The sequence below is a fragment of the Vidua macroura genome, chromosome 3 (genome assembly GCF_024509145.1).
Source record: "Vidua macroura isolate BioBank_ID:100142 chromosome 3, ASM2450914v1, whole genome shotgun sequence".
NCBI lineage: Eukaryota > Metazoa > Chordata > Aves > Passeriformes > Viduidae > Vidua > Vidua macroura.
This window is the reverse complement of record NC_071573.1, coordinates 6,932,605-6,957,796: the sequence shown is the minus strand read 5'-3', so window position 1 is coordinate 6,957,796 and position 25,192 is coordinate 6,932,605. Positions and strand designations below refer to the sequence as shown.

General features: G+C 50.5%; 1 protein-coding gene across 1 annotated transcript in view; it reads left to right on the top strand.

Moving 5' to 3' along the window:
- Nucleotides 1-17,831, top strand: part of LOC128804518 (TOG array regulator of axonemal microtubules protein 2-like) — a 90,634-nt gene extending 72,803 nt beyond the window's left edge. The window contains exons 12-25 of the mRNA XM_053972319.1: nucleotides 684-772; nucleotides 1,732-1,882; nucleotides 2,529-2,690; nucleotides 4,448-4,580; nucleotides 6,275-6,380; nucleotides 7,109-7,344; nucleotides 8,859-9,011; nucleotides 9,966-10,083; nucleotides 11,054-11,157; nucleotides 12,515-12,719; nucleotides 13,882-14,098; nucleotides 15,130-15,216; nucleotides 16,856-17,305; nucleotides 17,764-17,831. Coding sequence (XP_053828294.1) covers nucleotides 684-772; nucleotides 1,732-1,882; nucleotides 2,529-2,690; nucleotides 4,448-4,580; nucleotides 6,275-6,380; nucleotides 7,109-7,344; nucleotides 8,859-9,011; nucleotides 9,966-10,083; nucleotides 11,054-11,157; nucleotides 12,515-12,719; nucleotides 13,882-14,098; nucleotides 15,130-15,216; nucleotides 16,856-17,091 — 1,997 coding nt within the window. The 3' untranslated portion in view covers nucleotides 17,092-17,305; nucleotides 17,764-17,831. The remainder of the gene's footprint in view (nucleotides 1-683; nucleotides 773-1,731; nucleotides 1,883-2,528; nucleotides 2,691-4,447; nucleotides 4,581-6,274; nucleotides 6,381-7,108; nucleotides 7,345-8,858; nucleotides 9,012-9,965; nucleotides 10,084-11,053; nucleotides 11,158-12,514; nucleotides 12,720-13,881; nucleotides 14,099-15,129; nucleotides 15,217-16,855; nucleotides 17,306-17,763) is intronic.
- Nucleotides 17,832-25,192: the final 7,361 nt, after the last annotated feature.

Here is a 25,192-nt window from a genome sequence, read left to right as displayed (position 1 = left end):
GCCTGTGCACATTCCCAGGGAACAGTTGTGCCCAGCATGTGCCCCCTACAATGAGCTGTGCTGCTCCCAGTGCCCCATGGAGCTGTAGCGCTGCTCAGCTGTGGGGCAGGGAGAGGAAACAGAGGGTGCATCTCATACAGTTAGAATGAAAATCCTTGGGGGAAATGCATGATCTAGTGTTAAGAACACAGCTCACATTTGGGTAACACTCCCTCAATACTAAGCTTTTCTTTGAATGTCCTCTAAAATATTCCAACAAAGGGAAGAAAATGTTGATCTAAAGGCATGCAGGATTTAGAACACGGGGCTTCTTTCAGGACCCAGAAAGAAGATGTTTACTAGAATCAGCAGGAATAAGGGCAGATAAGAATCTCTATCAAGAGCAATCTCCATCTCTGTCCTTCTCTATCAAACACAGAGTCTCTCCAGCATCCAGGGGCTGTGGCCTTCATCATGCAGCAGGTTTCAGTCTGCTGGCCAACAGAGTAATGTCATGGCTGCTGCCAGTAGCCCATGCCTTGGGAGAGGGTTGAGGCATATGGACCTTGCTGCTCTCCATCCCAGTCACTGCGTCTTATGGGAGCTCTGCAATCTGGAAGCTGTCTGGCCTGTTGCCCAGCACGGCATTTTTGGGGGCTTGAAGTTTGCCAGAGATTTACAAGAACCTTTGCTTCCTTTACCAGGCCTCCCACTGAGCCAGGCCAAGGAGATGGATCATCCCACCAGTCCTGGTCTTACCAGTGACAAAGAGCTGAGGGACGTCTTTGGAAATGTAAGGGATGAGGACAGGGATGAGCAGACTTCCTTTCCAGTGGCTATTTAGTACTTGGCCCAAAATGTCACTGAAAATCATAATCTTCTAATGGGGACATGGATTCTCTTGGGAATATATTTGACAGCTACAGAGCAATCGCTTGGCTATTTCCAGTGGTGCCAATGCCACTGGTTTGGAGATGGTGTTAAGGTCATGCCAGAAGCATTCTTTAGGTGCAAATGCTGTTTTAGAGAAGTTCTGAATGGCAGAGCAAGCTACACATCAGTGAACGTGGGCAAAGTGCACCCTCAAAAGCAGAGAAGCAATGATGCTAATGTTGAGTGTAAGCAAGGCTGCAAAATAAAATGGGAGAGCTTGACTTTTCCTGGTTACCTTTGTGGCTGTATCTCACAGCCCTCTCATTCTCAGTTTTTCTGCTCATTAACATCAGTGTTTCTGCAACTTGTTTTCACATGACTCCTCCTTTTGGCCTCATGGTCTCAGAGACCAAGTCCTTTAGAGTCCTTCAGAGCTGAGTCCTTCAGAAGGCAGGAAGTGAGAAACAGCAGCAATTCCTGGCCATGAGTGTTAAGCAACAGCTAATTACTCCTCCTTGCTGGGCATTGCACATGGTTTTTATTCTCCTGCCATGGCCTGTAGGAACTGAACTGCCTGCTCACTGGCCATGTGAGCTCTTCCTCTCTCTTGGGGCATTCCTCTGACTCTCATGCTTCAAGCAGGGCTTCCTGACATAGGCTGCAGTTGCAGCAGTAGAAGGTTGTGGTACTGAAGTGTTCCACCTCACTGTGTGTAATTGCCAAGCTGAGGACAGGAGACATTCCTCTGAAACTATTGGAATGCATATGGAGCTACAGTAAAGCCTATGGCACTCTATGGACTCTGTGCTCCTGATGAGATGTTGTGTCTGGTTTGTGTGTCTCTGCTTACAGTCTGTGATGTATTTGCATTGCAACTAGATCCGTGCTGCTTTGTGGAAGTTGGCTGAAGAGAACTTAGAGCCGAAGGACATAGAGCATTTGGTGGAAGAGATGAAGAAAAGTAGACAAAAGGAAAGCTTCGTGCAGCTTCTTCCAGAGACAGTTGAGCCCGGGGATGCAGCTGAAGCAAGTAAGTGGTGGCTACACTTGTGGTGGTCCTTTTTGACCACTTGCTTGACCTTTGCACATTGCTGCAATCAGATTGGGGGCCTGTTTGGCTTGCATCTGAGTGGAAGCTTGCATAGGATTTATTTCTGTTTCCCAGAGAAAAATACAGAGGCATGAAGTGTCTTGCTTATGGCCTCACTGAGTCACTAGCAGAATATATCAGCTTCCCACCTTCACCTCTAAAGTCTTGCAGAGTAGAATATTCTGCCTTGCAAAGTACACTGGGGCTTCAGACTTTCTTCTGGAGAGCAGCCTCCGGGGAAGCTGAGTCTAAAAGAATGCTTTTCAACCAGGCTGCAACTTGGAAGAAACAAAATTCAATGCCTTCTAATGAAAACACCAGAGATGAAGATGTCCCTGCTCACAGGGGTTGGACTAAATGGCGCTTGAAGGTGCCTTCCAAACCAAACTCTTCTCAGATTCTGTGATTCTCTGATCATTGGCCCATCTTAGTGCTATACTTGGTATTAAGTGGTATATCATTGTTATACTTGGAGTTCTTTGGGATAACAAAGAGATGTTACCCACCTCCAGCAAGTTTCCTGGCCCTTTCCATCGTCACCTTATCCAGCACCCTCCACTTACAAGCTCCTCTTTGGTCCCTGCAGCCTTTAGCCTACCACCTGTCAATGGCACAGCTTCTAGAGTGCAGAGAAAACCCCCTGGTAGTGCCTTGAAGAAGAAGGTCTTGAGGAAGCAGGACAACGTGCCCTTACTGCCCAATAAGCCCATCATCCATGGGGATGGCAGCTTCCCACGCAACTCCTCAGGTAAGCCTGCTCCGTGGCAGCTTTTTCCTGCACGGGTTTGTCCATGCACAAGGAGCACAAACTGCCTCCTGCCTGAGCCAGCGCAGCTGGCATCTTGAGTCCAGAGCCTGCCCTGAGATTGAACAGCAAATCTACTTTTGAGTTACTCCAGGCTGGTAGAAGTGCAGTTCTTAGAGATCCATTGGAAAGTTGAGCTGAATAAAGTCATGGTAAAGGCTGTGTGTAGCAGATGACAGGCAGGAGGGGCTGCCTGGTGCCCCCAGGCCGTTTGCTGCCTGCAGCAAATACACAGCAGATAGTCCCTAGTGGCTCCTGTCTCTCTTTTGTGGGTAGCCCGCCTGTGCTCTGATCCCAAGGAGAGTGAGATAAGAAGAAGGGAGCTAGGAATGATACTTGGAATGCTCTTTTCTAGTGATGCTACTTCCATGCTCAGAATTGACCAGAACTAGCCTGACGTGGCTCTCCATTCACAGTGAATCTAGATGTGCATGTCTACATACTTCTGCAGTGCCATCACTGATGCCAGTGACTGGGGTACATCAGTGACAGCCAGATTAGCTCCCATCTGAATATTTTTTTGATGTTATGGTTCCTCCATACTTTGTGAGAACATGCAAGGTAGCACAAAACCCCTAGAGCCTAGAGCAGTTCATCTAGATTCTGTGCAATATTTATACTCCATCATTTTAGACAGCTTAAATGTACTTATTTACACATTAGAAAATGAGCTTTTGAGTGCACAACATGACATTTTTGATTGACAGTGCTTTGGATGAGAAAGGGGTTTCATAAGAAATGGATTTATCATCTCATTTTTCTCATACCTTGTAAATTTTTTCCTTACCAACAAATTCAATTAAGGCAAACCCAGTCAACTGATTAACAAGAGAGTGCGTCTGCCAACAATGTGCATCTGTATTTGCATATTTTTATCCTCAGCGTGCATTTGGAAGACTTTCTCATCAACTGTCTAGTCTGGATATTGCATTTTTCCACAAGAGAAAGCTTAGAAACTGCTGAGTTGGCAAACACATCCATTAGATGGCAAATACAATTCCCCTCAGCATCTCTGAAATACAGCCAGTGTGTACCTCTGAAAGAGGACAGGTTCATTATGCTTGGAAAGAATCCATGAACGACTCCCTTCCCAACAGTAGGCTAAAATGTGCCCTCAGCTGCCTGCTGTCTAGAATATTGGAAGTCATTGGGAACAGAGGTGCTGTCAGGTGTGAAGGGTCAGGTATGGCTGTTCCCTGGTAGCTGCTCCGTGGGGATTCAGCCAGGCCCAGCAGGGCTGGGTTGCTCAGGCTTGGCTCGGTGCCGTCACAAGGCAGCTGCAGGTCTCTCCTCAGGGAGTTGCAGAGTGCCCCTGTCCTCAGGGCTGGGGGAAATCAGGGCGCTGAGACAAGAGAGGCACCTGAGGGGTTCCCTCCTGGGGTAGCCAGTCCTGCTGTTGGCACTGTCTGGCAGGGATTGGGAGCTCTGAGGCCGCAGGAACCTGCCGCTGGCTGTGGCAGCTGTGGCACTTGGGAGCTGGCACTGTGGGGGCAATTGTCAGGTTTAGCCTGGAGCTGTGCCCAGCTGGGGAAGGCTGGGAGAAAGCAAGGAGCCCCAGGAGCCAGACAGCAGGGGAGTCTCTGACCCAGTGCCAGTGTGTGCCACATGGAAGCCTGGCTGGCAGATGGGGCTGCAGGCCGCTCCATGGCGGGGTGCCTTGCCCGGGGCTGCAGCGCCCATGGCCGACCCTCTCCTTACAGTGACCTCGCAGGCGGCCACTGGTGCCGAGCGCCGAAAGGAGCCGCTCCGTGGGAAGGGGCAGAAGGACACAGCCTCTTCAGACCCACAGCAGTCCTTGCTGAAGGCACTCTCCTTGCTCGGCAGCGATGACTGGTAAGAAAGGCCCCGTTCACTCTGTGTCCCTCTTAGCGTTAAGGCAGGTTAGAAGCGTGTCTTGCTAGTGCCTCTGAGCCCCGAGAGCCCAGAGGGCCAAAGGGCACTGGTGAAACCACTGCAGAGCAGTGAGAGGATAAAGATTTGACAGCAGCCTTTTCTTGGCCTTGCTCTGCAGCAGTGCTCCAGCTGCAGCAGGTCAATGCTGTTTCCTCACTTTACCTGCTGCTCCATGGGGCTGCAGAGGAAATCTTGAGGGAAGAGAGACAGCTCTGGAACAAGATGATTTGCTGACTGAAGGGCAGAAGCAGGATGGCAGCAGTTTTGAGTGCACAGATTTGGCTGCCTTGGGCCACTTGGCCCAGTGGGACTGAGTAAAATTTCTCTCTTCTCCCACTGCTGACAGCAATGGCAGGTGACAGGGTCTCCCTGTCACCTCCTGCATGGGAGTCCCAGAAGCAGCTCCAGGGAGTTCCTCTTTCTGAGCAATGGACTGAGCTGTGCTTTCAAGTCCCTCAGCCTCTCATTACTCCTGAAGGGCTCATGGCAGAAGAGAAGGAAAAGGAAAGAAAATCCTCTAGGAATCTTGCAGTTTTTGAATTCAACTTTTTCCTTCTCAGTGCTTCAGATGGGCTTGAGATGTTTTGCCAATACTCACAATGCGTGCCAAAATTATACACAAGCAGAAGGAGGCCCAGAGGTGATAACCCTACAAATGTTAGGTGATACTGGTTTTCTTTTTGGTGTCTTTTTGATCACTCCCTGGTGGATGCTTCGTTCACACAAGGATAAGGCCTCCATTCACACTGGGATAAGCTTGAAAAATCTGCAACGATGCATCTCCTTGTGCAGTTGCCTTTGCTCTGCCCTTTCTCTTCTGCTTTCTCTTCCCCATTTCTCTTTTCTGCCCTGGGAGGTGCAGAGAGCTTCTGAAGGTGTGGAGGGTGTGGATGACACCCAGGGGTGCCTGTGGGATCGGTCACCAGCCCTGTGCTGCAGCCCTGATGCCTCACAGACCTTCCTCTGGCTCAGGGCCTGCAGAAAGCAAGTGCTGGGGGATGGAGTTGTTTGCAAGTTTTCAAGAACATGTTGCTGTTGTGGGGGTTATTTTAGCTAGGGGAGTTTTGGGAAAAGCCAGAGTTTCAACAGTTCTGGCCCAGAGCTGGAATCTTCTGGGACATCCTGCTGCTTTTCTGGGGAATGTGTGTGGTGGAGTGGGTGACACACAAGCCTAGACTGAAGAGGGAAGCTCAGCTCCAGAGTGCCAGTGCAGGCTCTCACTGCTGAACTGCCTGCTGGGGCTGACAAAGAAGGAAAATGCCCCAGTAACAGCCCAATGGGGACTGTGTCTCAGGGACAGGTACAGGGAGGTGACAAGAAACAGCAGCATGGCCCGGTCTCACAGCTTCTAGGAAGCAGTGAGAGAGGGACCCCATGTGCCGGAGATTTCAGAAAGCCTCTCTTCTTAAACAGCCAAAAATGGACTCTCTGAAACTCCTCTCTTTGCCTCTTGGATTTGTGTATGCTTTTGACAGCCACACCATCCTGTGGCTATGCATTCCACGATTTCATTGAGTGCTCCTTGAAAAGCACCTCCCGTGCTTTGGGTGAGCTGCCAGCCTGGTCATTTCAGAGCATGCTGCCTAGTTCTTGGATGGAGAGAAATAGCAATCTTTTTGTTATTTGCCTTTCAGGGAGCTGAAGGAGAAGGCACTCTTCAACATCAAACAGCTGGCCGAGTCCCATTCAGCAGTCCTGCTTTCTAGACTTCGGGATATTTGCATGGCAGTTACCAGCGAGGTGAGAACATTGCTCTGAATTGTTCCCCTTACTTCATACATGGTGTGTAGAGTATGTATGTGCTTGTTCATCTCCATGTGTGCTCAGGGTGCGTCTTCATTTCTGGTTTTAGACCTTCTATTTCTAATGTCTGTCAGCTGTCTGTAGGATCTGTGTGTACATGTAGCTGTATTTACTGGTAGGTCGGGTAACTGACACTTGTCTTTGAGTGAGGTGCCTTTATAATGCAACGTGCAAATGCAGAAACTGAGACACTAATGACATTATTTGCCAGAATCCCAATCTCTGCCCAAGCTGTAATTAAACACTGAAAATTAGTCTGTAGACCTGAGGCTGTGCTTTCTATTTCCTGGCTGAGTGCTTCAACTGCGGGTGTTGCTTTCTGGAACAGGAGCACCTGACTCTTTTATCTTCATGACTTGTGCCTTTATGATTTGAAAGCAGCCCTTGTTTTAATTTTCTAGTAAAAGGGCCTAAAATCAAAGCAGTGGACATTTTAGAAGGATTAAGGAGAGCACTTCAGTGAAATTTCTTTTCTTAGGCCTCCAGTAAGCAGGTCTGAGGCCAAAATTTGTGCCAGAGTATGCGCTTTCTGTGCTTGTGCTCTTATTGTGCTTTTATGTTCCTCTGGACACAGTGGGATGTGTTGTCATTTGCTGGGACTTCTGTTGAAGGCAACTGATTTCTTTTCAAGGTGATTCTTATGTTTCCCCTCATGACTTCCCCAGGTGACCAACCTCCGTTCCAAGGTGTCCTACTCTGCAATCGTCACTCTGGGAGAGTTCTTTGCAACCTTGAAGAAGGACATGGACTCTGAGGTGGATCAGGTTGCTCCAGTCCTTCTCCAGATGGTGTGGAACTCCCCAGAGTTTGTTCAGAAAGCAGCCAGGCAGACCCTGGGGATCATGGTGGAGAATGTGACTCCTGCACGAGCAATGACTGCTCTCATGGACAGGGGAGTCAAGTAGGTTCTTCCTCTTTTAGTGATATTCTTCACCTTCTAGTGTGTGGCTGGGGGAAGGGATGAGAGAGAGAATGGGAATGGTGGGAGGGAAGGGTCCTGTATCCTGCATCTTCTGTGATCCCAGTGACTTGATTCTCCCATCAACCTCATTTCTTTCCTCTTGTCACCTAATTCTGCCCTCCTGCAGCCTATTAGTTCTCAGAATCACAGAACTGTAGAATATGGGGAGTTGGAAGGGGCCCTTCAGGATCACCAAGTCCAGCTCTTGGCTTTGCACAGAACAGCCCAAGGGTCACACCGTGTGCCTGAGATTCTTGTCCAAATGCTTCTTTAGCTCTGCCAGGATTGGTGCTGTGACCACTGCCCTGGGGAGCCTGTTCCAGTGCCCAAGCACCCTCTGGGTGAAAAGCCTTTTCCCAATATCCAAACTAAAGCTCCTCTGACTTGGCTTCCTGCTGCTTCCTGGAATTCCCCCAGTCTGTCAGATTTTCCTAGATGTGGTGAACCGTGAGGAAGTGAAAGTGCCTGCAAATGCCAAGGATAGATCCTTGTGCTTTTGTTGGAAGGGGGACAATTGCAATTGCAGCTGTGAGCGCTGTTGGATATTTCACAGCGCTAACCACAGAGGCCCTGGGAAAAACCATGTCTCCTCATGATGCCATTCAGCTGAGAAATAAGGAGGGTACTTGCTGGTGCGTGGAGCACATGGGGGAGAATGTGCTGGGTGTGGCACAGCCTGCACAGCAGGTGCAGCTCCTGCCAAAAGGAGTCTTGTACGACTGTCCTGGCCTTAGAGCTCTACTTTCTATTCAAACTGATATTTCATGTTAGCCTTGAGATGATGAATTGCACCTTAACAGGCTGAGTGCCATGGGACAGCTGAAGCAAATGCTGCCTTAAGTGTTGGTGCTGGGCCTGAGAGTTCCCAAGAAGCACTCTCTAGAACAGGACAACCTGGCTGAAATGCCTGCCACCCTTTCCTCAGCTGTGCAATAGGGTAAAACACTCAGATTTATCTGTTGCCAAGCCTCACAGAAGAAAGAGGCTGCATGGCTGGATATTCTGCAACTTCACAGCCTACAGCGTCTTTTCCCTGCATTTGTTTTTTTCCAAAGGTCTGCAGATTTGGGGAGAAATGGGTAGAAAGAGCCTCAATCCTGCTGCAGCTCTGTGTAGTGGGTGCCCTCTGATGGGTCCACATGAATTGTCCTTAATTTCTAAATAATTCATATGTGATCCATTCCTTTAATCTTTCTCAGAGAAAATAGTGTGAAAGAAATTGAGTATCAGATAGTGCAGGGAGACTGAATTCCTCCCTCTTCCTTGCAGGCAGTCCTGCTGTACAATGCTAGCTTTGTGTTTCTCTGAGGACAGAACCTTCTACAGGTGTCTGAAGCTGCAGGGAGAACCCAGGCCTCCTTCCCCCAGCAAGGACAGGGAGCAGGCTCTGGCCAAGGCCTGTGCTGCTGTTGCTCCTTCTCCCTGTGCCCCAGGGTTTGCTCTCCTCTTCCCAGGAGCCACCACGCCCAGGTGCGGAAGTGTGCGGCCGAACTCCTCCTGTCCTTGATGGAGAGAATTGGAGTCACAAAGCTCGCAGACACACCCAGGGCTGAGAGGCTGGCACACGTGGCAGGGATGCTTGCTCAGGACTGTCACCAGGACACAAGGTAATGATCTTCATTTCAGCTCCTAAAACAGGAAAACCCTTTCCTGTCTGGCTAGAAAGGTAAAACCACAAATGAGTGGAAACTAAAGGAAATAAGAAGTGACCTCACTGTGTGGCTAAGGGGCCTAGACTCAGTGAATATGCTGAGTTGGAAGGGACCTGTCAGGGTCATGCAGTCCAGCTCCTGGCCATGTGCAGAGCACCCCAAGAGTCACTCCACGTGCCTGGGAGCATTGTCCAAACACTTCTTGAACTCAGTCAGCCTTGGTGCTGTGACCACTGCTCTGGGTTGCCTGGGGAAATGACTGGAGCGAGTATCCTGCTGTTGGCCAGCAAAAAGGTGCATTGCCAACTTCCTGTGTCTTGAAGGATTCTTTACTGAGGTCAAAAGAGCTCCGATTAGCCAGTCAAACAGTTTTGTTTGGCCTTAGGTGCACAACACAAAGCCAAAGTGTTGGCTAATATTCATCCTAGAAGGATCCCAAACATCTGTTTCTCATTAAGACTTTCCTAGAAATATTTCTGGGGTTGTTAGACAGTGGAATCAGTCTTTCTAAACCCCTTCTGCAATGCTGTTATCTGTGGCTCAGTGCCCTGCAAATTTCTTCTTGAAGAAAACTGTGGTTTCCTAGTTTTGCTTGTTTTCTGGGAGCACCCACAGTTTCAGAGTGAAATGGCATTTTTCTGTGGCCCCACATTCTCCTCTTGTCTCTTGTGTTCAGCCAACAACACTATGCAGTGTCAAGTGGAGGGAAATCTCCCTCTTTGCTGAGTAGGTAATGCCTTCTCATGCAAGCATTGCACCTGATGAGTTTAAGGTATCAGCCTCTTCTGTTAACACTCCTCCTTTGTTCACTTTTCTTTTGTTCCCTTCCTTCCTGCCCTCCTTCCTGCCTTCCACCCTCCCTCCCTTCCTTCCTTCCTTTCTCCTGTCCTTCCTTCCATCCTTCCTTAGGCATTATGGACAGGAGATGGTGAAGATGTTGCTGAGTCACCAAGAATTGAAAATGCTTTTGGAACGATCTCTTTCCACCCGTGACCTGGAAGATATCCTGACAAGAATTAAGAAGAAAGTAAGTGCTAGGCAGGAGAAATGTCTCCTTTGTGCAAGTATTGCCACTGCTAATATGAGATCAAACATACCCAATCTGTCTTTATCTCCTTCTTCTTCTGCTGAATCATTTTGCACCTGGGCATGAGCTGTTAATCCTCAGCCTGTTCATCTGCAGGCCACAAAGGAACTGATATTATTAGGGAAAAAAGTGGGGCTTTGAAGATTTTGAATATCGGTCACAAAGAGGAAAAGGGAAAGAGGAGAAAATGGGTTTACATTTAAGAGTAAGGCCTCCACCAAGCTCTCCCTGCTCTGCCCCCAGTAAATCAACTAAGTGAGAATAGAAGATTACAGAGACTGAAGATAACAGTGTCTTTGCAAAAGACACCAGAAGTAGTAGTACCAAGAAAATTTCCAAATATACAAAAGATGTACAAGTCAAGCCTAGTTACTACAATTACTAGCTGTCTTTTGGGAATACTGCCCTGCACTCAAGCCCTGTGGAGCTGGAAGAAGCATGGTGAATCCAGCAGCATCCAGCAAAAAATTCTTTGGTTGTTTGGAGGGGGGATTTACTTCTTTTATTGAAAATATAGAAGGGAGTGTGGCTTTGTGCAGGAGCAGGGAGAGTCAGTGTTGAACCAAATCAACTTCCAGCACAATGGGCTGTCCCCCGAAGAGTCAAATTTTTTTTGCTGCTTCCTTTAGAGCACTCGTTGCCTACCAGTTTGCATTATTCCCATTATGCTCAAGATTAATGAACTTGGGCTTTTAGACTGCTGCTCAGTATGGTAGCACCCATAACCTGCCTTGGGCTATAGGAAACAAAGGATTGGCATCACTGAATCTCTGCTCTGTTTCCTTCTGTAAGTTAGGAAATGTTTCCCTAAGCTTTGATAGCAGTGATCCTGGTTCTAACTGATGTTTGAAACAGGCAATATCCTATGTTATATTCTAAAGATTGATGGGGTTTCTCCATGTCTTTGTAGGCGATGGAAAACCAGAAGAGCGAATGCCCACCTGTCAAGGAGCCGGTGGAGAAGAGGAACAATTTCTCAAAGAAGCCCCAGGCTACATTGCCTTCTAGCAAACGGTACTGAGCACTTTTCTTAGATGTGACCAAACACATGACAAGCTTTACATGCCTCTTCCTCAGGAAAAACTTTCTGACAGAGATGACCATTGCCAGACATTGTTTCCTTTCCCTACAAATCCTCTAGGATAAAGAATGTTTCAGCATTACGCTGAACACAACTTCTCTGGAGGACTTTCCACAAAAATGGAGAGACAAAAAGACACCCATTGGTTGCAGCTCAGACAATCCAGTGCAGTGGCAAGGGCAGGGTTGTGGAGGCCAGGAGAGAGGGACAAGTTTCTGCTGCCTGACTTGGGAGAAGTAAATTCAACCAGGGTTTTTTTCATCTGAGTGGAGTCTTTTCCAGATGGGTGTTTTGATGAGAAGTCCCAGTCTAGAAGCAAGATGCCATTCCACAAAGATGCAGTTCTCATCCATGTGGTTTGGCCTGGCTGAATCATGGTTTTCTTACCCTCAAACAGTACCAAGTTTGAGTAGTAAGTAGCAAGGCAATTCCTGAGCAACTTTGGTCAACAGGTGTCTCAACATGGACTTTTTGTCCTGATATTCCTGTCCTTCATATAGGTTGCTTGATGGACAGCATGATTGGTTGATTTCCTCCTGTGCTGCAATCAGCATTTAAGACAGGAATTTGGTCCTTGCTGTCTCTTCATGCCCATGGCAGAGCTACTTGCTCCTCTCATAACAGAGGGGGTTTTTTAGCTCTGGCACGCTCAGTGGTGTCAGGAAAGTGACCACATGCCTCAGTAGCATGGCTAGCATCATCCCGTGCTCATGGAAGAGACAGGTTGATCCAGGAGAATTGTTCCCAGTGGGTTTGTTAAGCTGTGGATCTAGTCTCTAGGGAAGCAAATGAAACGTGGGCATAGTTCTGGGATATGTGGTTTCTGTTTTTCTCTCTGTTACTGATTTTCTGGATCCTTCAGATATGCCCCTGTTCATCTGTTCAGATGCATCTGAGCTACTTTTCCAGATTGTCATGCCTGGTCGTAGAGACACTTCTCCAGAGTGATGAGTCTCCTTATTATATGACACACACGTCCCATATGAGGAGGCATTTAAACTTGGAAGTAGCGTGTCTCTTTTCCCACAAAGCAATGTGACCAGTGTGCCTTGGAAGCCACCTGAAGATAGATCAGATGCATCTCATCCTTGGTTTTCCTGAGGGAGCACTGGGACAATGTTACTTGCAGATTGTCTCCCATAATGATTGTCACAAGGTCCACGTTGTTCTTCAGAGCCTCGTGATTTTCTAGCTTGAAATCACATCATAGGAAAACTCCTCAAGATATTTTGCTCACAAGTAACAGAAGGTATTATCACCAATAGGTTCTAATTTGGTTTTGTTTTCCAGGGTGAAGTCTACCTCTGATGGACGCCTCCTACACCGTGCAAAAGCCCAGGTCATGTTACCTCCAGCTGTGGAAGAAATGGAGCCGCTCCAGAAGCTTTACAATCTCCTGCAAGCCAAGGGGTTTCAGACACGGATGGAAGGAGTGGCACTCCTCCTAGACCTGTGCAAAAACAGCCCCCAGCTCATCTCCACTAACATTGTCGAAGTACGTATGGTATTTTCATTGCTCATTCTTTTAGCTCCTTTCCTAAGCCTGTAGAAGTAAAGGTAATTCAGTGTGTCTTGGCACTACATCCTGGCTGTTTGGGACAGGCTGGTCCCTCTTACCCAGACAAATTTAATTCAGGTCCAGGCTTCAGGACAAGTTATTTCCAAAGTCCAGCTGTATTTTTCTGGCACGTGCCTATTGATGCTGTTCATCAGATGATGACAGAATTTTCTGCTGGTGTAACTGCTTCTGTCTCCTACTCCCAGTTGGGTGAAGTGAAGGGAATCCAGGAACTGAAAGCGTGGCAATCCTATTCAGATTAAAAATACGTTTGCAAGGGGAACAGAAGTATCAGACTGGGTTGGTTTAAACCCGGGGGTTTTTAAAGAATACTTCTGTCAACTCCACCTTGTCTTGCACAGGCACAACTCTGGCTACTGATTTCCATCCTTGTCCCTATTCCTCTTGGTAAAGACAGTGTTCACCCTACTTGGGGAGCCTTTTTGTCTCTTTGGAAAGAAAAGGTGGAAAACAGCTAAGGACAGATCTCTGCCTTCTCCTCCCAGTAGCTGCTTTTTTCAGAAAAAGGTGCCTGATGATGTGGCTGTCAAGGGACTGAACCTGCTCCACTGAGAGCTGTACAGCACATTACATTTCAGAAGTCCACCTGTTAGTTAGAGAAGTGGTCTGGATCCTGGAAGAGTTGATCAGAGCCTTGCACTTCTCCAGACACAGGTTCTGAGACAAACAAAATAACACTTAGATCTCCTGCAGCCATAGTTTGGGCAAAATCATAATTGCCCTCAGTACTTGAGGCAACTGTATAGAAAAATGGGCATTGTAAATATCTGCTTCCATACTTGTAAAGCAAAGGTAGCCTTTTGCATTAATAAATGGAATTGATTTAATGATTTTTAGACAGAGAGAAATACCATAGCAACTATTCGGTCCCCATCCAAACCTCTTAAAAACAGAAGTAAATCTTTCAAGCATGAGGTTGCGCAACCATTCCAGTGAGTGGCCCACAGGAAAACAGTGGAATTGTGCAAGCAAGTGCTGACCTGAGAGAAAGGATCCCTTTCATCTCTTACACTACTGAGTGCTACATCCACTCTTCAAACAAGGACATTTTAATCCAGCTTTCATGTTCTCTTCACAGATTTTTGATTATTTTGTCCTGAGAATATCTGACAGCCACAAGAAAGTGAAGCAGAAGGCGCTGGTCGTGCTGGCAGAAATCATAGGCCTCCTGGAAGATGCCCTGAACCCGGTGATCATCAGTTTGGTGGAAGGAATAACAAAGAACCTGAACTCAAAGGATCCCAGGGTTCATGCTGCAGCTGTGAAAGCACTGGAAGGATCTATTGCTCATTTAGGTGAGCCTGAGCCCTTGGCACTCTCCTCAGCTGTGTCTCTGTCTGACACAAGAGAACGCTGAGTGCCTTGATAGCTGCTGTTGCCTGTGGAATGCTCCAGCTGACACCCACCAGAAGCTGTGGAGGTGCAGTCTTTATGCACCAGTCCCCCAACAGGCTTGAATGTGATCAGCATTTCCCAAAAGTCCCAGGAGCCATGGGCTCTGTGCTGCTTGTCTGAAGAGCAACTCCCGGAATACAGCTTTGCTAGAATTCAGAGGCAAAGGGGTTTTGGAGTTTGCTTGGGCCCCGTTTGACTTCCCAAATGAACAACTTTGCTGTTGGCATGAAGAGACACTGGCCCATCAGAGTTTCTGCAGAGCAGCCACCTGGAAAGCTCTACATTATAAGCATTACCTGCCTGTTTTCCATCTTTCTTCTTTGTCTCCTTTTTTCAAAGGGGAAATTAAGATTCACCAAGTTCATTTCTTTATAAAAAACAGGTCTAAATCCAGCTGTCAGTGATGCCTTGTTCCACATGTTGTTTTGCCTGGGGCAAGCTGCCTCTAGCAAATAACTACATGGACAGGGGTTGCTCTAAATTCCTTTGCCACACAGATTTATGTCAGCTCGGAAAATGCCTATAAAATGGCATGTTGAAGAGGCAGGTGTCCAAGGGCAGTTCCCACTTTCTCCACCTCAGCTGCTCTGTGAACTCATGAACTGCCTGACTCAGTGCCTTTCTGTGTCCCAAGTATGGGCTTCTTCCTTTCTGCTCTGGGATGCAAAACCTTTTCACTGCTTACGTGTGACTGACCTCTTCAGGTCCCTGATGTGAAATGTTTTAACAAAGCTCCTGGTACAGCAGGCCGAGCTTTGCTTTTGGAATTTAAAACCTTGTCAAGTGGGCTGGAAGGAAAGATGAAAAGGATTCAGAAATTAACAGACATTTTCATTTTTATAAAGTAGGGTTGCCCCTGCTCTTTCCCTCCTCACTGTCCTTTCTCCTATGACCTCAGAAAAGTGAGCAGAAACATGTGTTTCACTTGTAGATAAAGTATCACTGATGAAAGAGTTCAGCTACCAATGGAGTCAACTGCGTGGCCAAGCTCTGCTGGATGTCACAGAGCGTATCACAGGTATGGCCTCCCCTTCTAAGCCAAGAGGTCTTCCCAGGGAGTATTTACAGGGAATGCCTGGGAATAGACAGTAGAGTAGCTCCTCCGAATTCGGACGTGCTGAGCTTGTCCCTCCTGCCCAATAGCCATGGCGGGTGTATTTGGCAGGTTTCCCCTGGCTGCTGCAGAGCTGTGCAGCACCTGAGATGGGGGCAGCGCTCGGCCTTGGGGCTGAGCTCTCACAGGGGCATCTCAGAACCCACCTCCAGGAGCAGGAGGGCTAAAAATACCGCAGCTGGCTCCTCTCTTGGAGCCACAGGGACATCTGTGATCCTTTAGGGAAAATGGTGGCAAAGGCTGTTTCGGGCAATCAGTTTGTTTTGTCCTCACAGAACTCTTGCTTTTTGCTTGGAAAGTTTTGAGGCTGAACCATGCAGAGCCTGGGCGTCACAGCTTAGGTCAAAACTCAACACACATCTCAGAGGCATGGATTTAGTGCATTGGAATAAAGTAGATCTCGAGCAACAGGGAATTTAGTTTTGCAGCTATTTTGATCTCTTTTTCAAATAAAGGAATTAACCATAAACTAGGACTACTTTAGAAGAAGCAAATGTTCTCTCGGAGATTTAGTAGGAACAGACAGCTGTTCCTCACCTTCAATAGTCACCAATGCCTTTAATTACATTTAATGTCAAGTGAACTCCCATTTTAAAAGGGTTACCGTAGCCCTTTTCCTGCTTAGCAGAATTGGTTTTGGGTACTTTCAGGAGCTGTTTCAATGTTGATGACATGCAAGGAGCCTGTTGGTAGAAAATTTTTGTCTGTGTTTGATACAGTTCAGAGAATGAGCAGTGAGCTGATTTCAGAGAAAATGTGAGAAAATACTTGTATTTTGGTTAAATTTCAGTCCCCTGTGCAGCATTTTTCTCCCTCAATGCCCCTACTTCAGTGGACATTGTAAGAAAAAATGCCATTAACACTGGGAGGGGAAATGCCACTAAAATATGACATGCCCAAATGCCAAGGCAGTGGGGTCTGGGTAATTATCTAAGACACGCTGAGGTTTGAAACAGCTCCGTGTTGGAAGACACAAAAGCATTCTGGCAAAGACACCGGCGAGTCACCGATGTTTCTAATCCAGCTGTCGAGCAGCAGCCATCTCTGGCAGGCTGGAGTTTTGAAGTGTGTTCTAATACTGCCCTTTGCTGTGTGCCACTGAGCAAAGGCAAGAGTCAGATTAGACTTTTGGCACTTGACATCAAATCTACAAACATGGAAACATCCCTTTTGTTAGAAATCTCTCAACTGCCTCTCTAGGGTACATTTCCAAACTTTCAGTGTGGGTTTAGACAACTTGCTAATGGAAATAAAAGGCAATTTGACATTTCAGTCATTGTTCATGCAGAAAGGGATTGTGAAATGATTTAGTAACGGTACAAAGTCTGCCACAGGGACAAGGCTCTGCTTGGAGAAATTAGTCCTGAGGGGTTGGTGGTTCTGTTTCAAGGATGATCAGCTGCTTTGCCTCTTTCTGGATCAGGGGGCTCTGTGTGCTATTTCAGTGATCTGAGCCAGAGAGGCTTCCAAGAAGCAAAACTAGAGGTAGATCCTTGTTTGCCTTGAGGTTGGTGGCTCAGAAGCTGTGTCTCTCTCCCGGCAGAGCTTGTGGAATGGGTTTATGCCAGGAGTCCTGAAGTCGTCCAGCGCTACGCCCTGCCCGTGCTCTGGTCCTTCCTGGAGAACAAGGCGCTGCCTGTCCGAAGCGCCAACGTCTGCACGGTGGCCACCAAGCTTGCCAATGCCCTCTATGAGGTGATGGGCACCAAGCTGATGAAGTGTGCAGCCAGCAAGCCTCCACACGTGCAGCAGAACCTCTCCAACATTTTGGGCTGGTGAAGGCAGGATATTCTCCAGAAAGCTGACCAAGTGCTGAGTTGGACACCTCCGGATTTGACTTCTTAGCTGTGCCAAAAATGACAAAACACTAAGGAAGGGTGTGCTTCGGCCCCCGCTCGCTCCATCACCCTTCCTAGTCGTGGCATGGGGGGCCTGAAGCAACTCCAGACTGAGGACAAGGTGAAGGCCAAGCGTGGCTCAGCCTCACACTGAGGTAAGGGGGGAGCTGGGCCTCGCTCTGGTGGGAGGAGGAGTCTTGTGCCAGCCTGGAGAACCTGTGCACATTCCCAGGGAACAGTTGTGCCCTGCCTGTGCCCCCTGCAATGAGCTGTGCTGCTCCCAGTGCCCCGTGGAGTTGTAGGGCTGCTGCGCTGTGGGGCAGGGAGAGGAGCAGGAGGGTGCATGTGCAGCTGAGCCATTCCTGGAAAGCACAGGGCTCTGGGCTCCCTGCTGGCCCAGGAGAGCCCAGAGGCCAGGCTGTTCCTGTGGTAGCTCTGTGGAAGTAGGTCAGGGTTTTCCCAGTGCTCTGCTTCAATGGGCTGCCAGCAGGAGCATGTTTCCCTGTGCAACTGTTTAGAAGTTTCCAGGAAGTGTGTCCCACAAAATATGGAGCTGTAGATGCTTTAGGTTTGCATTGCGGCCTTAGTTACACTTGGTGTCTCCACTTTGCAGATCTGACTGGCTACAGTCGTACCAAGAAGATTTCTCTGGAGACTTCTGAAGTTCCCTTATCCACAAAGTCCTTGCCTCCTGTCCATGAAGAGCTCTCTTTCCTCCAAGCTCAGGAAGAAGCTACCGACTGTCCGAAGAATGTTTCAAGAATAGGATTTATAGAATTTTTAGAAGTCTATAGAATTTTATAGAATATTTTTAGAATAGTTACAGATGTACATATGTTTTCATGGTTTTGAATAAATGTGTTTTGAGTGTATCTTTAAATTTTGATGACATCTTTTTAATTTGATATATTTTATTTTGATGATTTAAAAAAAATGTAATAAATTAAATGCAAATGAACCAAAAGGAGAATGTGAGACCAGGACCTGCTAGCCTAGAGGTTATGGGAGTGCAGCTCACTCGATGTGCCAGTGTCTCACTACATCCTTTCCTCACTGGGCATCTCCTCTTATTCTTTTGCCATGTTTTCTTTGTGTCATTTGTGCTGCTCTTTGCTACTTGGTATTACAATGGGGCCACCACTGACATATTTGGGGGACAATGGACCCAAAAGATCCTGTACAGTCAGAAGTTTTCTACCTAGAAGCATTCTGTGCTCACCTCACACTCACTCCTCTGCAAGTGTGGCTGTGTTCCCAGCTGGCATACACGTTTGACATCAAGATGTTTTGGGGTGCCACTGCCTCCACAGGCCTTTTGGATGGTATGGGAGTGGGTTTAGATCACTATTCTCTCCTTGCCCCTAACACTACCTATCAGCCAGTGCTGATCTCCAGCCAATTCCCACAAAGCCATTCTGCAGGATGTCAAAACCTGCTTTTCTCAAGCCCCTCATTTCTTCTGCTGTTGCCCTTCCCTCCTACAGTTCCCCAGCAGCCTTTGAGCCCAGAGGCTGCTGAGCTCTGGGGATGCTTGCTGCTCTCCAGCTCCCACACTTCCATCATCTCAGGCTCAGTGGCATTTAGGAAGTTCAGCAAAGCTCCCTGCCCTGCTGCTCTCTGCAAGGTCTCTGCCTGCCCAAGTTCCTCCAGGGCCCCCATGCCATGGCCAGGAAGGGGGGTGGAGGCAGCGGGGGCAGATGCACACCCTTCCTTCCTATCCCATTATTTCTGGCAGAGCTAAAGAGCTGAATCTGGACCTGTTCAAACTTCAGTGTAAGGGTCAGTTTGTGTCAGGGATACATTGGGCCCTTTCTCAGCAAGGCTGAAACCAAGTACCCAAGCCTTTGATTGGACTTTTCTTTCCAAAGCTGTTGTTCATCTGCCTCTTCCTGCACCTTACTGCAAACCCAGAACAAGTGCAGGTCCTGGCCCTGCTGCAAAGGCAATTGTGGGTCTGGGCTCTGGGCTGCTCTCCCCATGGCCACCTCCCCCTGTTCCCTCTGGGCACAGCCTGAAGCACAGTGTCCAGCTGAGCTCTTCCTTAGCTCAGCTCCTTCCCTAGGCCCACACCACAGGAAAAGTTCTCAGAGCTCTGCCTATAGCACATTAACTGAAAATCTACCACACAGGACTTAACTTGGTCTCCTTACCCTACATCCTTTTCCCTCTGAACTCAGCTCCTGTTTTTTTATTCTGTCATCATCACAGCCAGTGCCATTCTTCCCATTCACCTGCTCTCTGTTGCACGTGAGGCTCACAGGAAGGAGAGCTTCTCCAGATGGTAAGCAATGCTTTTGTGAGCACTTGCATATAGGCAGCCTCCAAATATTGCCAACATCAACTCACAGTCCAGTAATGAGGACTCTGGGTGCTCTTGGAGCTCCAGACACCACCTCTGACCTGACTTCAAAACACTGGCAGGCTGAATTTTGTTTCCTCTAGAAAAGGGCCATCACTGGTGAGAAGGTGCATCCTCACCTTGAGACACCCCTTCCCCTGGGGTGAGAAAAAGAGCTGGCCCCAGATCACGTCCTCATTGCTGTGGAAAGGAAGGTGCCCACAGACCAGGTCAAAGAGCAGGATGCTCAGGGACCAGATGGTGGCTGGCTGGCCACAGGAGCAGCCAAAGGGGATCCACTCTGGTGGGGCAGCCAGCCCCTGCCCCACCAAAAAGCAACTTGGCTGCAGCCGGCTGAAGGAGGATTTCCCCCTCCCTCCCTCCCTCCCTCCCTCTTCCCCCTGTGCCAGCAAATGGGGGAACCTCCGCTGCCCGGCTGGGTCCCAGCTTTGGGCTCACCTGACATCCGGGTGTAGAACGTGTCCTGGAGGATCGTGCCGCACCCGAAGTCGATGAGCTTCGCCTCGCCCTTGGCCAGGTCAACAAGGACTTTCTCGGCCTTGATGTCGCGGTGCAGGACGCCGCGGCTGGTGCAGTGCCGCACGGCCTCCAGCACCTGGCGGAACAGCCCCCGCGCCACGGGCTCCGTCAGGAACCCCCGCTCGTGCAGGAAGTCCCAGAGGTCCTGACAGAGCTGCGGACGCTCCGTGACCAGCGCGAAGCCGTCGGGCAGCTCGAACCAGTCCAGGAGCCGCACGACGCCGCGGAAGCCAGGGCACGACACCATCCACAGCAGCACCAGCTCCAGGGGCACCAGGGCGCCGTTGTGCTGCGGGGGGACCGCGATGCCCTCAGCGGGGCCGATGCTGCGCCGCGCCTTCGCCACCCCCTGCCCGGCCCCGCCGCCGCTCGCCATTGCCCGGCCCGGGACGCTGCGCGGGCCCCGCTCACTCCCCGCTCGCTCCCCTCGCAGCGTCCCGGCTGCCACCCTGCCGGGCCTCGCCTTAGCCCCGCCCGGCACGCCCCGCCGGCTGCTCCCGCTGGCCCCGCTCACTCACCAGCCGTACCCACTCCGAGATGCGATCCCGGGACACTCACTTGATGGCCACCTGCAAGCCAAGACAAGCGGCGGGCTGAGCTCACCGCCCGCCGCCCACCGTCTCCCGCTGCCCTCCGTCTCTTACTAGGGCGCCGTCAGCGAGCTGGGTCCCGGAGTAAATGCTGCCGCAGCCGCCGCTGCCCAGCACCGGGCCCTCCTGGTAGGGCTGCTGCAGGGGAGGCTTCTCCGCCTGTACGGGCAGCACTGCGCTCTCGCCATTCTGCCCGGGGCACCCGAACGCCCCGGGCGCTGCTGCTTGCCGAGCCGCCCCGGACTCCGGCGGCTCAGGGCCGGCGGCCGAGCTGACCAGCGGCGGAGCTCGGACCAGGGAAGCTCCTGGGGGAGCTCTCGGGGACTGGGCGGGAGCCGGGCGGCAGTGGGGCGGCTCCAGGCAGAGCTGCGGGAGGGGCTTCGTTCGGGGCTGGGACCGGGACAGAGCCCGCGCCAGGTGGAGCCAGAGGACGGTGCTGCCCCACCACAACCAGGGTGAGGAACTCTTCGAGACTCTTGCAGAGGCGCCACAGCCAGTCCGGAGGGAGGCGAGACCGTGGCAGGCCGAGCATGGCCGGGCAGGGGGCCAGCCCACCCACGGGCACCTTGCGGGACGCGGCATGAGCTGGGCTTGGAAAAGGCGGAACACGGACGGAATGGGACGAGATGGGACGGGACGGGAGTAGAAGGAATGATAGACGGTGAAGGCGACAGAGAGCGAGCAGAAAGCTGAGTGGAAAACCGATCGAGAGAAGCGCTGCTGCTGCTGCTGCTGCTGAGCCGCCGGAGCTGGCGGCCGTTCGTCCATTGCCTCCGCGAACCCAATGGAGGAGCCACCGCACGCCCCGTGGAATGAATGAAAGAAACCAATAAATAAAAACCCAAAGTAATTCCTATTAGAGAAGTAACCAATCAGTGTAGCAATAAAGAAGTGTTGGCTTGTGGCTTCTTTCTTCTTTGGGTGAGACAAAGAATTTAATGGGGAAGAATTGCCTCTTCTGACAGTTTTGCGAGAGTGGACAGGAGTGGAGCATTTAATTTTCAAGTAGAAAAGGGAAATCATGTCAGTAATGTAATGTCTTTTCATCCTCTGTTGAGACAGTTGCAGGCTGCCAAAAGACATGGTCTGCAATGTGGAACTTGGTGCCAAGTTTCTTTTTCTGCCAGAGGATGAGGAGGGGAAGTATCCCAGAATCATGGAGTCATGGCTCGGAAGGGACCTGAAAAATCACATCATTGCAACGCCCCTGCTGTGGCTGGGGACCCCTTGCACTAGACTGGCTTGCCTAGAGCTCCATGCAGCCTGGCCTTGAACACTGTCAGGGATGGGACATCTACACCTTCTCTGGGCAGCCTGTTCCAGGAGAGTCTTTTTTTCTGAATCCCTCATCTAAACCTACTCTCTTTCCATTTGGATCCATTCTCCCTTGTCCTGTCCCTGCCTGCCTTTGTACAAAGTCTCTGCCCAGCTTTTCTTGTAGGTTGCCCTCAGGTACTGGAAGGCCACAGTTCAGATGAGCCTAAGTCTAAGTCTCTTTTCCAGGCTGAAGAAGCCCAGCTGTGTCAGCCTTTCCTTGCAGGAGAGGTGCTCCAGACCTTGCATCATCTCGGTGTCCCTCCTCAGCACCTGCTCCAGCGTGTCCACATCCTTGTTGTCTGTGCTGGGAAGCCCAGCAGAGCCGGACACGGCACTACAGGTGCAGTGTCAGCAGCGTGGAGGAGACACGGCCCTGACTGTGGCTCTGGGAGCAGCAATTGGTGATTGGCCACCCGTATTTCTGCCTGCCCTTCTCCCCAGGGCACCTTTCTATAGGCTACCCCAGACCGAGTCCCACAGGGTAACCCTCAGTTAGCTCGTCAATGGGTGCCTGGATAGTGTAATTAAAATCCCCACGAGGAAGACGGAAGGACTCTTGAGCTGCTGGAATCTGAGCGGGTTTACTGAGGATTGATCGGAGTAGGGAGGCAGAAATAGGAGCAGGGAGACAACCACACTCAGGGAAAGCAGACTCCGAAAAGCCACGGGGAAGGAGGGGCCAGAGTATATAACTGGGGAGGGATGGAGTGACGAGGGTACAAATGATCCAGTGGGAAGAGGGTGTAAGGGATGGGGTAACATAAACTGGGCCAATGAGGGAAAAGGGAAGGAGTCGTTTACAGAGGGAACCATTAGAAACAACAAGAACAGAGAACTTTCCAGAACTTGAGGAGATGACAACCACAAACTGACAGGTGATGGGCATGTGCTCATTTGCATTGGGGGGCAGAGGACTCTGGCGAAATGCCTTATGCTAAATGACTGCAGTTTCCCATGGCATTCCCACACTGTCCTCCCCATGGGCACATCCCACACCTTTCCCTGCTGCTCACTTCTCCGATCACTCGGGGGAAGTGCACCCTGTGCCACCCCTCAGTGCCGCCCCTCGCTGCTGCCCCAGGGGATACCCAGTGCCATCTTGAGGGCCCCAGGCCTCAGCCTCACCATGCTCACCCAAAGGCTGTGAAAAGCAGACAAAAACACACACCCAGAAAGTGCCCTGTGATACCAAGGTCAGTCTTTTGTCTACAGTATGGGTTTGTTTTCAGAGTCTGAATGAGATTATAAAATCACCAGGAGAAAAGAGCATGAACAAGTTCTGCTTTGGCAGTATCTCAAGGCTTTGAGGGAGAGGGTTTGTGATGCTTACTCACTCACAGACACGCACAGAAAGAGTTGAAATGGTAAAAATAGTCAAAACCACTTAGAAATTGGAAGGAAAAACTGAGGCACTGACAGCTAGCACCTCAGAAACATGTGGCTTTTGCTCCTATCATCTATGTGAGAGCTTCCTGAACAGGAGCAATTCTTCCAATTGCATCAGTGTGGCCATGGCAAGAAAGGGAAGCGAGCAGATGGATTTAGTTTCTCCTGCCAACCCCTGAAATCTCAGTTCTCATTTGTGTGCGCTCCGGATTCTGTGTCAGGGGCCTGTGGCTGCGAGTGGGCGGCCGCCACCTAAAATTCCGAACGGCACAGGATGTTTCCCAGACCCAACCTGCCACCATGTCCAATACAGGCTGCCCTGACTCTTCCAAGCGCCTCCTGCAAACTGACATCAGGAACCTGGGCTGGTGAGTTTTATTTCACAGGGAAAAGGGCCAGCGTTCGCCTTCAGGAGCCTGTATCCCTGAGTCGGCAGCACCCTCCTGAAATTCTGAACAGCGCAGGATGTCTCCCAGAACAAACCTGCCACCACATCCAGCTTGGGCTGACCCTGACAGTCCCAAGGGGCTCCTGCAAACTGACATCAGGAACCTGGGGTAGTGAGTTTTGTTTCACAAGGAAAAGGGCCAGCATTCATGTTCAGGGGCCTGTGGCTCTGACTGGGCTGCCACCATCTAAAATTCGGAACGGTGCAGGATGTCTCACTGACCCAACCACCCATCTCCTTCAATTCAGGCTCCCTCGACAGTCTCAAGGCCTCCTGCAAACTGACATCAGGAACCTGGGCTGGTGATTTTTGTTTCACAGGAAAAAGGGCCAGCGTTCATGTTCAGAGGGCAGAGGCCCTGAGTGGGCGGCCGCCTCTTGAAATTCTGAACGGCACAGTATGTCTCCTTTTTATTCCCCCTCTCTCCCTCTGTCTTCCATCCCTCTTCCTCCCCTCCCAGTCTCTTTCTGTTTCTCCCTTCCCTTCCCTTCCCTTCCCTTCCCTTCCCTTCCCTTCCCTTCCCTTCCCTTCCCTTCCCTTCCCTTCCCTTCCCTTCCCTTCCCTTCCCTTCCCTTCCCTTCCCTTCCCTTCCCTTCCCTTCCCACTTTCCTCCATAGCCCGACCTCCCTCCCCACCCTTTCTCATTCCCTGCTCTCCCTCCTTTCTTCCCTTCCCCCCTCTCCTTCTTTCCCCCGCAGCCGCGGGGCTCGGGGCACCGGAGAATAAAGCCCAGGGGGCCGGAGCCCTGCGCCCCTCGGCCCTTGCAGGAATCCCCGCATGGGGCCAGAGGCTCTCGGCGGATCCCCCCGTGCCGGTCAAACACCGCCCGACGCTGCCGGACCTGCGGCTTTCCCAACATCGCGCTGAGTGGCCCCCGCTCTGTGACGTGCCGTGCTGAGCCGTGCTGTGCCGAGCCGTGCTGAGCCGTGCTGAGCCGTGCTGAGCCGTGCCGAGCCGTGCTGAGCCGTGCCGAGCCGTGCCGCCGCGTCCCCACCGTCTCTGCCACTCCCTCTTTCTGCCCCTCGCCTGTCACAGCGACGCTGGGGAGGAACTTCGACCCTTCTGGGGGCTGCCCCCCCCTTTCTTGTTCTAGTAGAGTCCCTTTCAGGGGGGATGTACATGTGGAATGGGATTGAAGGAAGTGCTGTGCTGCTGTCCAGGGCAGTTTGACTCATTCTGTGCCTTCTTTGGGGGTGAGGAAAAGGGGGTGAAGACTCGGGGCTCTGGTGTCATTTGGGGCACCCCAAGGTCCCTAGGAGGGGGAGCCACACTGTGGTGGAGGAGCCGGTGGGTGGGAATGAGGGGGTGTCATGCTGGCTGAGTCCCCAGAGGGACCCAAAGCTGCCACAAAACTCACAGGGAGGGGTGTGTGTAGAATACTAAAACCTGTCAAGTTTTTTGTTTTTATAGGTATTGGTAAAGA